A 17,875-nucleotide genomic window follows, 5' to 3' on the forward strand; every position below is an offset into this window, starting at 1 on the left:
GTTTATTCTTTGTCACGGACTACTTCCTGCCGTCCCGCGTATACGCCAAAAAGAAGAGGGAAAAACCAGCATGATTTGCTTCTGTCGGCACAGCAATGGTCTTGGTGAAGAGCCTGCGAATCGGTGCTTGTTCGGTCGGTTCAGTCCTGGCTTCAGGTTTGTCCATGATTGGGAGAGGTCGTGCGTGCGTGCATGAACGGCCGGGCGGCCGGCACACGGGCGTACGCTCGCCTGCTTGTTTTTGTCGTACGTTTCGGCGTCCCGTGCATGCGTATTTTGAAGGGGGGAAGAAGGGTCGACGTACGTACGTCAGCCGCGACCGGAGTATTTGTAGTAAATCAGGCGACTGCAGTGCGACGGTGCATGCATGCCGTCGACGGTGGTACTAATCACTCGATTTGTTTACAGTTTTGCTAAAGCATATCTAGATGTGTTATAAGTATAGCACATCTAAATCATATGTCATTGATCTTACATTGAGATTCGTGTGGATATTTTTTTCTTTTTCTCTTTATGCTTGATTCACTCACTTAGATGTGCAATAACTAGAGCACATCAAGATATGTCCTAAACACACCCATTTGTTTACTACCTGGCCTGCCTGGCTGTTTTTCTCTCGGACGATCGGCTTTGTCTCTTCTCTCGTGCTTTCATGTCGGGCGTGCATACAGTTTGACGTGACGTCCATGCACCCAAATCCATCCTTCATACGGAAAAAAAATAAGGGCACATATCTTGGTCTTCCACGGGACAACGGTCTCTAAACTTTTCTTTAGCTAGTAATCACCACTTTACCGGTATGTAACTAAGGCATCTCCAACATAGATCCTCAAAACGCCTGCCAACACATCCGGATGCAGTTGTTCGGATGCAGTTTGCCATTCGCAATTTTTGAATCCACCTGTAGAATAGCCTGTTCTCCTCGGCCGGAATAGGTTGCCGGTATCCATTGCTTCGTGCACCTGTCCGGATGACCGAAACCCCGCAAACCAGACATAAACCAGGGAGCCTTTGCGGGCATCCGAACCGCTGCCACGTGTGGGTCCGGCACCTCCGACCCACCCAAAATCTCTCCTGCGTGAAGTAGTTGCAGCACATCCATGACGATTAGCACCGCTCTAGAGCGCCAGCACCGCTTCCATGCCAGTTCAGAGCAAACACAACCACTCATTGGAGCCAGTATCGAGCTGACTCGTCGGCCGAGAGCGTTACTCAATCTCCGCGTCTGCTCAATGCCGGAGAGACTTGACGGTTGTCTACCGCATTCAAACTGGCTCCCTTAGTTTTGAAAGCATTCTGGAGCATTGATTTTTTTGCCAAGCCTTCTACGTATGTGATCTCATGATGAAAATTTGCAAACACTTAGAACATTTGTCAAAGTATAACAAAAAAAAGTCAGAATTTTTTATTTTATTTTACTGTTCATCCAAGCTCGTTTGATCTCGAGCTCAGAAGGGTACTTTCGCAATTCAACGCCTTATGGGATGCATGGTTGGGCTAATAACTTAAAGGCCCCTATACGGGCTTAGCACTGACACAACCCAATAAAATTCAAACTATTCTGTTTTTAAGTATTTTATTAATTGTTTTGAAAAACTATTGTGAAAATTAAGTTTTGAATAACGAAAATCATATATACAAAAAAGTGTTTCATGTACCAAATATGTAGGTTCATATATTATTTTTTACTGTTAAAGTCCATATATTTGAAATAAAATATTAATTTCTTATTTGAGAAATGTTCATTGTTTATTAAAAATATAATCAAGTATTGAATTTTGTACATGTTTAAAAATACAATTCATGAACGTCTGTATATGCTTAATTAACTTTGAGTTGTTTTTAGGAAAAATGTAGAAACATAAAACATGGCACAAAATTAAGAATCAAAATATAGACATAGAAAGAAAGTAATTACATAAATAAAGAATGGAATAAAAATGTAAACAGAGGGGAAAACCAAAAAAAAAACATTGTAGAGGGATTGCGTGGATAAATACAAATTGTGTGGGAACAACTATCCAAAGGATACCCCTTGTGCTCGGGATGCTCATCCAGCTACCAAGTGGTGGACCAACTGTTGCCGCATGTTGCGCGCTGGATGCACTCGTGGTAGCACATTTTTTTTTGGTTTTCTGCACACGTTTTTGGACTTTTCTCTCATCTTTTGGCTTTTCAAAATTTGCTTGATTTTTCTTAAGTTTCCTCAAGGAAAAAAAATGATTTTTGGGGGGTTTTCCCCTTGTGAAGCACACAATTTGAAAAACACATTATGTTTCCCAATGAAAAAGCACAATTGTGCTTCCGCGTGAAAAAGTGAAAATCACAGTTGTGCATCGCGTGAAGCACAACCTGTGCTTTCCGAAAAGTGAAATTCATAGTTGTGTTTTTCGCGTCAAGCACAGACTATGGTTGTAGAAAAAGTGAAACACAAAATGCGCTTCCGTGTGAAGCACAACACAGTTGTGCTTCCGGTTTTCCTTTCTTTATCTTTCGGTTTTTATCGCTTACTTTTCTTGTTTCTTTTCTAAGTTCATCTAAACCTATTAACAAGTGATCTAGTTTTGAAAATCTTGACACTAGAACGCAACGGTGAAAATAATTTGTGATTTGGACGCGTTCGAGCAATAAAACATTTTGAAGAAAGGAATCTACAAAAGGAACACAATACTCATAGGTTGCGACAAGTGAAGCACATGCAGCGCGTCATTTGTCATCACCAGAGAAAGCGGGAGTGACATTTGCAAGGGGGTATTCCCTTAACTAGTGATTTCAGAATTGCGCTTTATCCAAACTAGTAAATGATACGTTCAATGCACGTTAATGTTAGGGAGAAAATTAATTGCACGTTAATATTAGGTGGATATCAATTACGCATTAATTATGTGATTAATTCATACGTTGATATCCGGTATGATATTAATTGAATGCTAAACATGTTGAACGCCCACTGTTGTAGCAATTATAGGTCATTTGATTGACATGGTCTGATGGCTGAGATTAATTAGATATGTCTTTTTGGGTCTTTTTATATTGGTATAGATACATATATAGATATAGCTATAGATGGTATATAGATATAGTTTGTACCTTTGGGTTCTCATCAATCAATAGAAAAAAGAGTACCTGGGGTTGTTTGGTGGAAACTCTCATGGGCCACATTTCGCTTGCCATGGCACACTCTTCCGCCAAACAGGCCTGCTAATGACACACACGGAAGAAAACCTCTAGGCATTACGGCCCAAATACTCAAGATAGCCGTTTTTGACCTGACCGAGATTTTCCGCAGCGAGCGGGAAAAATATTTAAGCTCCCAGAGCAACTTTCTCCCCCTCACGGAAAAGCCATTCGAAATTCCAAATCGAACTCCCAACCCCGAAGCCAGTGCACGGGCGCGGAGCGGAGCGGAGGCCACTGCGCAGATCAGGCGACCTCCGGTTCCCCAGCCCCCATCCACCCAGATCGCCGGCGGCGGCGGCGCCTGCGCCCGACTCGCCCCCTCCTCCCCTCTCCGGCGGCCGGCGGCGGAGGACGCGGCCGGGCCCTGCGCCCACGCACGCTCGCACGGCGAGGCACAGCGGGCCCCAAGTCGAGCCGCGCGCGGATTGACTTGCCCCCAAGCCCTCAGGCCCTCCCCGCGCCTCACGTCGTCGACCTCGACTGGATTCGGCCGGCGGGGAGCTTCGCCCCGATTCGCGCGGCTCCAACAGCGGCGAATCCACCACCAGTGCACTGTGAGTTCGATTCTGCTGCTCCCCTTGGGCGTGCGGCTCGAATTCGGGTCGCGTTTGGCGCTCGACTTTTTTTCCCCCTGACTGAAGCGTGGATTTGCGGCTAGGGTTTTGCGCGCGCGACTAGCAGGAGATGGGGGTGGAGGACTACCACGTGGTCGAGCTCGTCGGGGAGGGGTCCTTCGGGAAGGTGTACAAGGGCAGGCGCAAGTACAGCCGACAGGTTCGCATCAAACCCCTCCCTCCCCTCTACCGCGCTCCGGTGGTGCCAACGGAGGAGTGATCGATTTGTCCGCGTTTTCCCCCAATATAAAGTTTTAATTCCTCCTCCTGTCTGAATTTGATGCAGACTGTCGCCATGAAGTTTATTCTTAAGCATGGGAAGAGCGACAAGGACATCCACAACCTAAGGCAGGAGATCGAGGCAAGTGCTCTGCTGCTGCTAGTTTTTTCTAATTCAGATCAACATCCGTAGAGATTCAGGTTTCCTGCCTGTGGCAATTTATCTGTGCCTTCAAATCACATCCTTGCTTGGGGATGTCACATCACAAATTCACAATTGCTAGTTTGTTTGAAGATGTAAGGGTAATCTCAAACTTCCTTCAATTGCATGTTTTGGTGTGGGGGGGCTTCCAGTTCGTCATGGGGGATGGGCGCAACTTGAGAGTCATGATGATACCCGTTGCTCAATCTAAACTTAAGGCATGCAACACCTTAAAAAATTCCAAGTCTTGCAGTCATTTATTTGTTTATTAGTCTGCTGTGTGAGTCAGAGATGTATGATGTATCATGTACAGAACAAGCGGTAACCATATAGCTAGAAGCTTACAATAGTTTGCCACATAGTTGTATTTGTTAGCTCGCTATGGTGTATTCTCACTGTACCATCTCAATGGTTGTTCTCGTCAAAATTTCTGTAGATTCTGAGGAAGCTCAAACATGAGAATATAATTGAAATGATCGATGCTTTTGAAACCCCTCAGGAGTTTTGTGTCGTCACAGAGTTTGCCCAGGTACACAAGTACTTTTTTCTAATCACATTGTGCTTTCTCACCAATGATTGGTTTGAATGGATTTGGGTTGGCCAAATTTCAGTACTAATGGGACAGTGCCTGTTTCAGGGAGAGCTATTTGAGGTGCTCGAGGATGATAAATGCCTTCCAGAAGAGCAAGTTCAAGCTATTGCTAAGCAGCTGGTACACACTCAACGTTATCTTGTTCCTTATGCACAATACCAGTCTAGAACCCATTTGCCTTCATGCTTTGAGCTTGTGCCTTCGTTTCAGGTAAAAGCACTCCATTACTTGCACTCCAATCGTATTATCCATCGGGATATGAAACCCCAGAACATCCTTATCGGGAAAGGATCTATTGTGAAGGTATATACTATTTCACATCTGTGTACAGTTAATAGTTTTGGACCAGCCAGAGAAGTATTTTTGATTTAGGCATAAGCACACACTTCAGTTACAAGAACTTCTTATGATGTAAAACATTAAACACCTGTGCTGATCACAGTGTGCTTCTTTCAGTATGATGTTGGCTAGTTGTGTCTTTTTATGCTTCTAAAAAGAAGTATTTATCTCAGTAACTACAATCCTTACATCAAAGACCTAACTGATGACATAGGACAAATTCAATTACTGTCATTTATGACACTTTCTACATTCTTTACTGTTCTAGTTCTAGTATTTATTATCCATAAGAGATTTAAATTATTGTGGTTGGAATTCTGATTGAGGTTTTTCCTGCCGTATTCACAGCTTTGTGATTTTGGGTTTGCTCGTGCGATGTCAGCTAATACTGTTGTGCTACGCTCTATAAAAGGTACATTTCATCTTTGCATGCTAGCTGATCTTCTTACAAAATCATTTCCTTCATGTATGCCTCTGTTGATATGTTTCATTTGTTATTGTGTAAGTATCTTTGGATTTTTTAAAATCCATTTGTCTGAACATGTTGGATTTCTAACATAAAATGTATGTTTGTGTTAGAATTAAACTTTATTGAAAATGAATTTATCCGGAGTTAGCAATAAATTTCTGATTTTACTTAATACTCCTTAGTCCCTACATTCTAGAACAGTCAATACTGTACACCATTGTAGTCGAGCATCTCCTTGTTGGTTCTTACTTAGCTTATTGTGGCATAACATGATACTTATATGGATGTTTTCCAAGTATTTCATGATGGCTTATGAGACCCCTTTGCCAGTCATCCATTTGGACCATTTCACTAAGCATGCTTCTCTCACCCACAGGAACGCCATTATATATGGCTCCAGAACTTGTGAGGGAGCAACCTTATAATCACACAGCAGATTTATGGTCCCTTGGGGTCATCTTGTATGTAAATTCTTCTTTTTTCCCCTATTGTACATTGTTATTTTGACAAATAGTCTCTTGTGTACTCTGTATTCTACTGTCGTGCTTCTTTTTGTGTGACCTACTGACCTGTATTCCATGATTTTATTCCAACAATGTGTGAGCTAGATTAGGGATAAGTGAAACAAACAAAATATAACTCTCAGTCCAGACATGCTCTGGTGCAAGTACGGTATGAAGTAAGATCGACCCCAGTTTGATTAGGGATAAGCTAATTTTGTCAGGTGATATAACATTTTGTCTACAAATTCTGAACACGGCTGGCTATGTAATTCCACCCTCATTTCTTGTATACTTTACTTTATCCAGATGGTAATACACAATTTAATCATGAATAGCTCATCTTATTGCTTTGTTGGTATGCTTAATTAGGACTTTCTGTAGCAAGTGTATGGTTCACCCTTTTTGTAAAGAATATTTTTCTTATAACCCTGCTTGCTTGCTTTGACGTACTTAACATTGTAGTGCACATGTTAAACTCTTCCACTTTGTGTCTGATAGTCTATCACTCTATTTACTCTCATCATGCTATTTTGTTTTGAATGTCAGATATGAACTATTTGTGGGTCAACCCCCCTTTTATACAAATTCAGTTTACGCACTTATACGACACATTGTCAAGGTTGGTCTGTTTACTGCTTGTTTCAAATATCTGTTCTTTGAATTTCAACATTTTTTTCACATATGCTCTATGTGTGTCATGGCAGGATCCTGTGAAATATCCAGATAATATGAGTGCAAACTTTAAGAGCTTCTTAAAGGGTTTACTAAACAAGGTCCTAACTGAATTTTTTTCCTACTAGTGCACAGTAATCGAATTTATTTATTCCTTCTTTTCTTTGCTAATGCTGTATGATGTTAGCAGTTGCCTCAAAGTAGACTAAGCTGGCCAGCATTGTTGGAGCACCCGTTTGTCAAAGATGATTCAATGGATTTAGTGGCTGTAAGTGCCTTGAATTATTTCTTCTAAGAAAATGGATTCTAGAAATAACTAGTTATATGCTCTCTCTGTAGACATATGTAGGACGTTTTTGAAGTTTAAATTAAACTGCAAAAATGTCTTACATTTGTGTACAGAAGGAGTATTTGCATACCACGGACTTACATCTGTAAGCTAATGATTTTTGGCCCCATTATTTTCTAGGACACTCAATCCACACCTTTTGAAGTGAAAAGATCTGAGGCCACGCGGAAGGCTGATGAAATTCAAACATCAAAGAACCAACCTTCTGCTGCTGAACCACCAAGTAAATGATTTTAATGCTAAACATGTTCTCAGGCTTAAGCATTTAGAGTCCTGGATGCCAACTTAAACTCATACAAATGTTTGGCAGGTAGAAATGCTGCTAACAATACAGACGGTGATCATGATAAACAAAAAAGCAGTAAAAAAGATGGCCCTACATCAACTACTGACGATCATCATGGTTCATCTCCTGGTGCTATTTCGGATGCTCCATCAGGCATGTTTTCTTCCAAACACAAGTTTAATTGTTACTAATATTTGTACTTATTATGGCAGCAGTTTTGACTTTTCTATGGACCGTATAATTAGATGTTTTTGTGAACTGAATATACCACACGCCACTAATTGCCAGCTGTTGGGTAGGGAGTTGTTCTTCAGAGTTCATGATATATTAATGGTATAATATAACTATCCTGAATGTAGTTGATCTTTCAGCCAATGATGATAAGGTAGCGGTGGACGACTAGTATTGTATTGCTAATTGGTTGGCTGACGGGCCAATGCATAGGGTACAAGGGACACATGCCTTTGAGGGAAGGACAATACTGGACTGATTTAAGTCACTTCACTAATTCTTAGTCATAGTATAGAGTTTCCTAGGAAGAGATATTATATTACTTAACTATGAATGATCTGTTCATGCAGAGTGGTAAAGTACATGACGGTACATGCGCATTCCACAAACCGCACACAGAATTCTTTCTAGCTAATTGAACATACCAATATACCATCATACTTTTTTACAATCTCTCTTTATCTCGCGTACATGCACATCCTGTAGAAGCCACATCAATCGATGTCTAATATCTCGAATAATCGGACCCCACCTGGAACGGTCACCAGTAGAAGCAATAGTGTCTTAAGGCTTAGTAACTTGTTAATGCTGTACTTTATACTTTCATTAATCATTTACAAACCTACTAACCTGCACAGACTTGTTTGTTGCATTGCAGAGCGTACAGCTTTAGATAAGCTGGAAAAAACTTCACAAACAGTGAATGGTGCTAGCAGCATTATTGGAGATAGTGCAGTCCTGTCCACTGTCCTCAGTCCCATAAAAAATTGGTTGAGCAATCCTCCAAGTTCCCCGAGGTAGATTTGTAGCTTATGCTTTCACATTTAACGTGAGCTATTCAGGTTATTGTTTTATTGTAGAAAAATGAAGAATGATAATGGCAAACTTGTAGCAATATGGTTGCTATCCACTAAATCCATACAATATCTGAAGAACAGTGTTTATACTTGTATGTGTGATTGTATGCATCCTATCTCTTCTTCATGTATTTGTTACAAATTTTGGCATCATTTTAGTGGTAGGTTCCACTCTATAAGGATTTAAACTTTGGGATTGTCCACAGATTTTCTATCAAACAGATTATTTGGATGAGGATATCACACTGTATAACTGACAATTACTCATTCAGAATAAAAATCACTAGCTGTACTGTATTTTTTTATTAGATCAGCTGTACTGTGTCTGATTTATTGTCTTTCTAACTACAATTTATGCTTTGTCAACTTTGCAGGGAACTGCATATTGATGGTGCAAATCAGTCTCTCAGAATTGTTAAAAATCTAATTGAAGCTGGGTCTTATCAGTCTTGTGCAGCACTTGATGACATCATCTGTCTATTTCTAGAGTTTACAAGTCTCATTATCAGAATGAAGCTTTCAGGTGCTTACAGCCTTGCAGTGAAGGTATTCACACCAGACATCTTGCAGATTCATATTCACTTGAAATATTATTGACTTTGCCATGTGAAATAGAAGTGCTACCCAAGGAAAACTCCTCGTTCTTTTGACATATATATGAAGAGCATGCTATGCTAATATTAATTTTGAAAATGTACATGTAACCGTTACTAGCTATAGACAGGGGTGCGTGGAAGCTTGCTATCCATGTGCCAGAACCATGAGTTGGTCACGAGATCTTATGGGTTTCACCTCTAGCCTACCTCAACTTGTTTGGGACTAAAGGCTTTGTTGTTGTTGTTGTTGTTGTACATGTAACGGTTGAGATGTATTTTATGATATAATTGACATTGTTAAACAATGCTTCTCTTGGCAGTGTCTAGCTATAGCACGGAAGCTACTTGATACAAGTGAAGGTGCTGTGCTAAATTCTTATGGCAGACACTGGTCCTCTCTGTGTGATCTTTATTCACAGGTCACCCTTTGCCACTCACTTCAGGCTCTATTGTCTGATTTTTTTTTCCTTTTGTCTTGACTAGCTAAGAGTTTTGATCTGCAGATTCTGGCTTCCACTGTTGATCCATCTGGAAGAATATCTCGCGAGTCAACTGCATGTCTTGCTCTGATGTTATCCAGGGTTATCTCTGTGTTGAAAGCGAGCATCTCCTCTGAGAGTCCAAATCCAGTTGAAGAAAGTCTCGTCAACATTATAGATCATGCAAGAAAGTCACAGCTACTAGAACTCTTGTGTGAGTGTCTGATAGCTTCAGGTTCAGACATAATATCAGGTTCTACAAACATGGTACCGGCAGCATGTGAGGCATGCAAGGCCATCTGGTATCTCGCTCATGCTGTTGACATTGTGTCCCTTGGTGCACACAATTTTTCATTTCCATTAGCTAGCTCATGGCGACAAGGTCACTCAAAGTTGGATGGTAAAATGCAAGAGCAAGATTCATTACCAGATTCAAACTCCAGCAGTTTGATAAACATATTTGTCAAATCATTTCTGGCTTCACGGCCAATGCAGATTGCAGTTTACCACTGCTTGCATAATGGTTTAGAGTCAGCTATTCATGCTTCTCTTCAGGTAATTCTTTCATGCTTGGGCAAATAAGTCTCTCCATATGATTCTTTTGAGTACGATCAGTTATCCTTTTTGTAGCCCTAGTGGAATGTTAATAATATAGGGTGAATATTTCGGTTCTAACTCAAACACAATTTGTTCTTCACCTCTTTGCACTGTTTCCAGTTAACTACAACTTTGTACCCCATTGCTCTCTGATTTCATCAACTCGCGGGCAAACTCACTAGCAGCCTCACCTGCCGTTTTTATCTCATATAATTCCACTACGCTACATTCTGAGACTTCAGATTCTGTACTTCTGGTTATCTTCTTGTACATCGAGTAACAATGAAATCAATATGAGCCTGGCTTTCCATTAAAGAAAGTACATTTAGTATATTCACATTGATGGAGGTTATACTCTGCTGCTATATTTTTAGTTAATGCAATATACCCAAATTATAGAAATTAATAAGCTTAAGGTTGTCAGTTGATTATCTCTTTTACACCAAGAACTATTGATGGTTGAGCTTATTATATTTTTGTACATTGAAAGTGTAACTTAACTCCCAACTTATGACAGTTGAGTTTATTATATTCTAAATGTTGCTTTTCAGCTCATTGCTAGGGCCTGCCTGCTGAATCTGTCTTTCTGTGCTATTATGTGTGGTCCAATGAATTCATCACCGGAGGCCAATGAAATAGAATATGGTGGAGATGGGACAATTGTATCTGATATGTTTTCACTGCTGTCGCTGTGTGGCTCATATTTGAACAAGGAGTCGAAGCAGAACAGTAATCAGAAATGCAAACTGTCCAATCCTCATGCCCTTGTAGTGCACTGTTGTCTTGCATTGGCAACAATAGCAGCGTGTCTAAAGTCGGAGGGGAAATCTTCAGCATCAATTATTTTAACAAGTTCCCACAAGAAACAGCGGTCCCGGCTTTCTGTTCTTGCGCACCTCTCTTCAGCCGATGATACAGTGAAGAGTTGCCTGCAGCCACACTGTGCAGCTGCAACACTTGCACTGTCAACGCTTATTTCACTTGAAAATGGAGGGCAAACCAGATCTTCCCTATGTGAAACTGCCCTTGCTTTGTTTCCCCGTATGGCAACACTGCACACATTGCTGAAGCTTTGGCTATCTGATGGAAGTGAGGAACTTTGCAGATATAATGCTGGTTTACTGAATCTGTTTGGCCTTCGTGATGGGAGTATCGGGCTGTTGGAAACTAGATTGAAATGGGGTGGACCATTGGCTGTCGAGCAAGCCTGCTCAGTTGGTATCCCACAGCTCCTAATTCGTTTGCTTACCGATGGTTTCTCAAGGGAGCCTTCTGATGGGAAAGAAGTTTTAACACACCGCAGTGGATTATCACCGTTGGGAGTTGCCTGGACTCTTTCAGCTTTATCTCAATGCCTTCCTGGTGGCGTTTTCCGTGAAATTTTGTATAAAAGGGAACATCTAAAGCTGTTGACTGACATGCTGTCTGATATGCACCTCAAGGTTTTGGCAGCTTGGACTGGTCTTGGTGGTGGGAAAAAGGGAGTGCGGGAACTGATAAATTCAGTTGTTGATATTTTGGCATTTCCATTTGTCGCAGTGCAGAGTTCTCCAAACATGCCATCAACATCAGCATCCATCAATAGTGGTTTTCTCCTCAACATTGGATCACCTGGGGGAAGAATTGGTACTGAGAACAAGGAAATGCTCAAAACTATAGAGCATAATATGCCTCAATACTTTCAAGTTCTCCTAGAGGTCTGACTAACTAACTTTGAACTTGTTCTTATTCATAAGTACTCATTTCCATAACCTTTCTCCTCCCTTTCCTTTTCAGGTTGGTGTTCCTGGTTGTATACTTCGCTGTCTTGATAATCTCAATATGGAAGACATATCAAGGCCCTTGGCCATTGTGGCCAAAATGGTGGGCTACCGTCCACTTGCGTTGCAGCTTCTAAGAGAAGGTCTTCTCAATCCTTCTAGAGTAGCAAAGCTACTCAAAGGTCCTCTTGCCAAGGAGACTTTGCTCGACTTCCTCATGATAATTTCTGATCTTGCACGCATGTCAAAGGTTTGTCTTTTGTTGGCCTCTTTGCACATGTCTTGGTTGCACAAAGAAGTCACGTTGAGATATCAAAACTTTGTTGGATATGCATAGTGACACGAGTTACGCTATTGCCTCAGGACTTCTATGAGCCCATCAACAAGGCAGGCATGGTTGAATATTTGAAGAACTTTCTATCAAATGAGGACCCCGATATAAGAGCAAAAGCTTGCAGTGCCATTGGCAACATGTGCCGACACAGTCCCTACTTCTATGGTCCATTTGTAAGACATGATTTAGTTATCTATTTATTTGCAGATTAAAATTTTATGGAAGGGATATTTAACCTTGTTATCTGGGAACAGGCAGCAAATAAGGTGATTGAGCTTGTAGTTGACAGGTGTTCTGACCCTGACAAGCGGACGCGGAAGTTTGCATGTTTTGCTGTAAGTTTGTAAACTGGCTTCTGATTGTTGTATTTTTATCTTCATACTGAGATGATAATCCTCAATCCTGTTAATGTTTTCGTGATTGATTTTGGAACCTAATTTAGCTGTTGCTATTTCAGGTAGGCAATGCTGCTTATCACAATGACAAGCTGTATGAAGAACTCAGACGATCTATACCTCAGCTCACAAAGCTACTTCTTGCTCCCGAGGAAGATAAAACCAAAGGCAATGCTGCAGGGGCCCTGAGTAATCTAGTCAGGAACTCTGACGTACTCTGTGGAGACATTGTATCCCAAGGCGCAATTCAGGTTTGCCACCCCTTGCGTACTGCTCATGATTCATGTTCTGCCATGTCATGTCTTCCGATCCTTGCATTTTTTACTTTTAGCGTAAAGGAGGGAAACCGACATCCATACTTCATAGATTCTTTTTCTTGATATATGGTGAAGCTACTAAACAGCAATGCCTTTTGGTGCTCGGGCTCCATGAAGCCAGTTTTGTCTTGAAAAATTCAGAAAAAATGATTCAATGTTTCAAAAATACCGAACAAAATTCCACAGTATCATATGGATTTATACTGCATGTGTGCAAATATTCATGAAGAAATACATTGACACGCAAGCTACACAAAAAAAGACAGATTGGTGATTTTGAAAATAGTGAACAGTGTCTGCACACACTCTGCACTATAAAAACAGACGATTTTCACTTTTTTGTGTAGCTTGCGAGTCAATGTATTTTCTCATGAAATTTTACTTGAAATGTGATTTTTGAATGTTTCAAAGCAAAGGGCTCCATGGAGGCTGAGCAAAACGCTTCACTCAGCTACTAATGGGCTATAACCGCATAAGTCAATTATTGTCATCTCAGTGTTAGCAAAAGTATCAAGTCTGCTATTGCTTCATTCCATCGAGTTCTACTATATTCTGACATCATTTTTAAGAAGTTAGATGGATCAGATACATATTTAAAAATTGGAATATATGTATTCGAGTTCTACTATATTCTGACCATCATTTCTAATGCTTTGGTCGTCTATTCAGTGGTAAATTGCCGATTCTTAATTTCTTTGTGATACTCATCAGACACTCTCATCCCTCGACTTATTCATGTGCAGGCCCTACTGAAGATGGTCAGCAGCTACTCCGCGGTTGCTCTGAGCCCCAGCAGAAAGGATGCTCTGACCGAATCCCCACTAAGAATCGTGCTCTTCGCGCTGCGCAAGATGTGCGATCACACCGTGTGCAGGCTCTTCCTGCGGTCATCCGAGCTGCTCCCCATCATCGTGCACCTCAGGCAGTCGCCTGACCAAACGATCTCCGAGTACGCCTCCGCCATCGCTAGTAAAGCGAACCAAGCTTGACGAGTTTCGCCTGGCAGGCGCACCGCGAGGGGGTCCTGTTCTGTAACGTAGCAGTCGTTCAGTTTTGCTGAACAATTCTGCAATCCATTCTGTTTCTGGAATTGTAACTTATTAGAACAGTATCACGGGCCGGCGTACCGAGTTGTTCCATGTATGTAAGATCTCCGCTCTTTTGCCATGTATATGTACATATATGCAGCACCAAATCGGTTCAGAGAAAGAGTCTCTAATCACATGCCATTTTTTATTTTTATAAACAAGATCACATTCGTTTGCAGCTGCACGAGTCGATTGGCGTCAGAAGAGCCAGTGAGGCACCTTCCTCGGCAGCACGCGCTCTTCGATCGTCTTCAAGCTGGGCTTCCATGGCCCGCTGCGCGTCAGCTCCTGGCTCAGGAACTCCGGCTGCTGGTCACCGAGCCCGCCCAGCAACGGCGCCGCCTCGCCCCGCTGCTCCTGTGCGCTGGCCGGCATCGACCGGCACCGCGCAAGCAGCCGCGACGTCGTGAGCGCTCGCCGGGCCTCGTCGGCGGAGACCCTGCCCCGGGTGGCCGGGAGCACGACGTACACCCCGGCACCGTCCAGCAGGTGGTCGGCCGGCAGCGCGGCGACCTTGGCCCCTCCGCCGGACGCCGCGAGGCGCGCGTCCACCACGAAGTGGCGCGGGTGCTCCACCATGAGCTCGGCCACGGACACGGTCTCGCCGCCCAAAGCCCGGACGCTCCCGTCGGGCAGCACGATCTTGCCGCCGCCCGCGCTCGCCGACACCAGGTTGCCCATGGCGGCGGCGGCTCCTGCGAATTGTGGCTGATGTCGTCTGGCCGAGGGAGGAAGAGTGGAAGGCGACGGCGGGTATAAAAACGCTGGCGGTTGCGAGGTTCGGTTGGCGTGGATCCGGCGAGAGGTTTTTAAAACCATCGAGGGTTCGGTGTGAACCTGATCTATCGACGGGAGCGAGCCACAGCTGCTCCGCTACCTCCAACGTCAATGGCTGGACGGTCACGGCGCGGCGCCGGGACAACGCCGGCGGCACGGTGACCCATACACCGTGCGTCTCACGATATATGCTAGTCCTACGTCTGTTCTTCCGTTATACTCGCCGTTTGGTCAGGCGAGTGTGCTGACGCGATATTAGTAGAAAGAAAAAAATCGCGTGGAGTAGGAACAGAGATCTTCGGTCACTCGCATTCTTTACGATCCACACGACTCACTTTCACTGGATCGTGTTCGTTCATGCTTGCAGTTGTGGCCACAGGACAGAACAGATCCAGAAGATAAAATATCTAAAATACTGGTTTCTAGATAAAATCACTATTTGCCGCAAAAAATAAGAAGATAAAATCACTATACAAAATTATCTAGCATAACTGCATAAGACGTCGCACCATCGACAAGCCCACTGCACTTCAGCCACTTCTTCGTCTTCTTGATCTCATCCAACTATCGGAAACAAGCACCGCGGTTGCTGGCGATAGATGTTGGAGGGATGTCAATCGGGTCCCGTTTAATCCCGTTTAAAGTCCACTTATGATATGATAGTTCAAAAAGGTTTTTTGTTTGTTTGAGAAAAATGAACTATCAAGCTAGCAAAAACTAACTAAACGGGATTGCGGACGCCATTTATTTGCCACTTACATCCCTAATGTTGGTGCATTAAGCAATGGTTCACTACATTATCTTTAAGCGATGGATTAAAATTGCATGCAGAGACACCCACTAAGAAAAAAAAGAGATGAAAAAGAAGATTTTCGTCCTGGGTTTCACTGTGGAGGGTTTTGAACAGGTGGGAGCTTTTGACCCTTTTGATGATGACAATGATGAAGATAGTTTTGATGATGATACAGACAAATTACCTAATGATAACATGGATGACATCCAAGATGAAAACCTCCAAAATGGGGATAATGCTATAGATGAGCTGGACAAGGCTTACCTGATTGTGCAGGGTGGTGGCTCTGCCAAGAAAGTTCAAGCTGAATCTGATTTTCATATATCTGCTTTGGAGAGTGTTTTTTCTACACCCCAACTCGGTGCACCCTCGCAAGAAAACAAATGTTATGGGCACTTGCAAAGTTTGGTGGTCAAAAAACATTGGAGGAGCACTGTACAAAAAAGACAAAATCACTGACAATAAGTTAAAATGTAAGTGCACTGTTTGAGCAGATTTTGTAATTTTGTCTTTTTCGTACAGAGTTCCTCGAATGTTATTTAACTACCAAACTTTGCAAGCACCCATAAAATTTGTTGATAATCATTCCCACAAAGTTTCAGAATTTTTTGAAATATTTTGCTATGTTTTCTTGCGTGGGTGCACCGAAGGTGGGTGCATCCACTACTTTCCCTTGTCTGATACTACCCATGAGAAGTTCATCTTGGAATGTTTGGAAAAAAGCCCTAAAGGTCTGAATCTTGAGGATATGGAAGCTGTTAATGTCTCTACTCCTGTTATCACTGCTTTTGGAGTGGATGACATCAGTGGAAGATCTCAATATAAGAATCTTAAGTAGTGTTCTGAAATGCTGAAGTCTGTGGATTTGGATGACTGTGATGATGATGATACACTGGAAGTGGAAAAAGATGTTTTACCCCCTGAGGCAATGGAGATGATCAGTTCTGGCAGTTTCAAGAGATCCCTTCTGGGATATTTAGATGAGGTGGCTGACAAGAAGAGTCAGCTCACCGTTGGTCCTTCCAAATGGGGATATGTGCTTGTGCAGAGACCTGCTACTAGGAACCATGGGAATGTTAACATCATAGAAAGAGTTGTTGCCTACAAGAGAAAGAAGAACCTAGAAGTCTCTGCTACTTATCAAGGTACATCTTTTGATGTCCTTAGCAATGTTTCCCCGACTAATCAAGTTGATAAAATGAAGTTGGTGATTGGAGATGATGATAGTAGTAAAACTGATATTATTAATGATATGATTGACGATGAGAAGGAGAATTGCTTAGCTTTTGCTAATAATAATCCTGAAGTAGTTCTTCCTAATAATTTGGATGTTAATATGGAATATGACCGAGGTTTCTTCTTAATCTAGTGGGCACTGCTGGCATTTTAGGAAAACTCCCTAGTTCTCACCAAAGTTAAACCTTGTGGTTTGTTAGACCCCTTTAAAATCTCTTAATACGATAGGTCTCATTTCAAATATTTGAGGTCTCGATCAACCTGGTAAATCTCAGTGCCTTTGTGATACTATGTTGAGAGTAATCCTGATTTTATTGCCTTTCAAGAAACTAAGATAAAGATTATTTCTGAGGGTTTCCTCAAAGCCAATGATAAAAACCGTCTGTTCAATTTCATTTCCTTCCTCCTGTCAATACTACTAGGGGGATTTGAGTTGGGCGACATGTTTGAAGTTATTGGTTTTTCCAATAAATCTTTTTGTGTGGTTTCTACTGTGAAAAACTGAGAATGTATCTGGTGCACCGGTGCTTATGGTGCTACCGGTGCACCGGATGCCCGTAGCGCATTTACAAATATTCAAAAAAAGTTCAAAGAAAATTAGCTAATTCACACAACATCGGTCTATGTTGTTGCAAAATTTAAAAAAAAAATTCAAAGTATTGCTCGAGGTACAAAAACAAGAAATTCGACACTGAATAGTACATAATATAAATTGAGCTTTAGATTTGGCTGGCCCATTATAAAATTGATGTCAAAATTTTCATTTTTGTATCTCGTGCAATGTTTCAAATTTTGTGACAATATATATTGTTGTTGTGTCAATGTGCTAGATTTTTTCTAGACTTTTAAAAATATTTTAAAATATGCTACAACGTCCGGTGCACCGGTAGCACCAGAAGCATCGGTGCACCAGATACATTCTCGTGAAAAACAAGTGTGATGGTTTTGTATGGCATTTATTTATTGTTTATGGTACTGCTTACCCTGAGT

General features: G+C 42.0%; 2 protein-coding genes across 2 annotated transcripts; one reads left to right on the forward strand and one right to left on the reverse strand.

Annotated features, from left to right (window-relative positions):
- The first annotated feature begins 3,335 nt into the window (after positions 1–3,335).
- On the forward strand, positions 3,336–14,257 carry LOC109738400 (serine/threonine-protein kinase TIO). Its single transcript, XM_020297505.4, has 23 exons — positions 3,336–3,734; positions 3,839–3,954; positions 4,081–4,155; positions 4,652–4,744; positions 4,853–4,927; positions 5,018–5,110; positions 5,495–5,558; positions 5,992–6,076; positions 6,665–6,737; positions 6,823–6,891; positions 6,981–7,058; positions 7,260–7,362; positions 7,450–7,578; positions 8,315–8,453; positions 8,888–9,059; positions 9,430–9,528; positions 9,613–10,143; positions 10,737–11,882; positions 11,962–12,195; positions 12,309–12,452; positions 12,534–12,614; positions 12,737–12,925; positions 13,735–14,257. Exons 2-23 carry the CDS (start codon positions 3,865–3,867, stop codon positions 13,978–13,980), a joined length of 4,008 nt encoding a protein of 1,335 aa, XP_020153094.1. The 5' UTR covers positions 3,336–3,734; positions 3,839–3,864; the 3' UTR covers positions 13,981–14,257.
- On the reverse strand, positions 14,201–15,095 carry LOC109738409 (uncharacterized). The gene has a single exon (XM_020297516.4). The coding sequence runs from the start codon at positions 14,896–14,898 to the stop codon at positions 14,278–14,280; it is 621 nt and encodes a 206-aa protein (XP_020153105.2). The 5' UTR covers positions 14,899–15,095; the 3' UTR covers positions 14,201–14,277.
- Between the last annotated feature and the right edge of the window lie 2,780 nt (positions 15,096–17,875).

Source organism: Aegilops tauschii, chromosome 2 (genome assembly GCF_002575655.3).
Source record: "Aegilops tauschii subsp. strangulata cultivar AL8/78 chromosome 2, Aet v6.0, whole genome shotgun sequence".
Taxonomy (NCBI): Eukaryota; Viridiplantae; Streptophyta; class Magnoliopsida; order Poales; family Poaceae; genus Aegilops; species Aegilops tauschii.

What these genes read in the sequence shown, in the direction of transcription:
- LOC109738409 (XM_020297516.4), bottom strand. Translation starts at nt 14,898, where the DNA reads ATGGTTTTAAAAACCTCTCGCCGGATCCACGCCAACCGAACCTCGCAA.
- LOC109738400 (XM_020297505.4), top strand. Translation starts at nt 3,865, where the DNA reads ATGGGGGTGGAGGACTACCACGTGGTCGAGCTCGTCGGGGAGGGGTCC. An exon ending in TGTGTGATCTTTATTCACAG is followed by an intron (nt 9,529 to 9,612) that starts GTCACCCTTTGC and finishes TTTGATCTGCAG; the next exon opens with ATTCTGGCTTCCACTGTTGA. An exon ending in GGAAGTTTGCATGTTTTGCT is followed by an intron (nt 12,615 to 12,736) that starts GTAAGTTTGTAA and finishes TTGCTATTTCAG; the next exon opens with GTAGGCAATGCTGCTTATCA.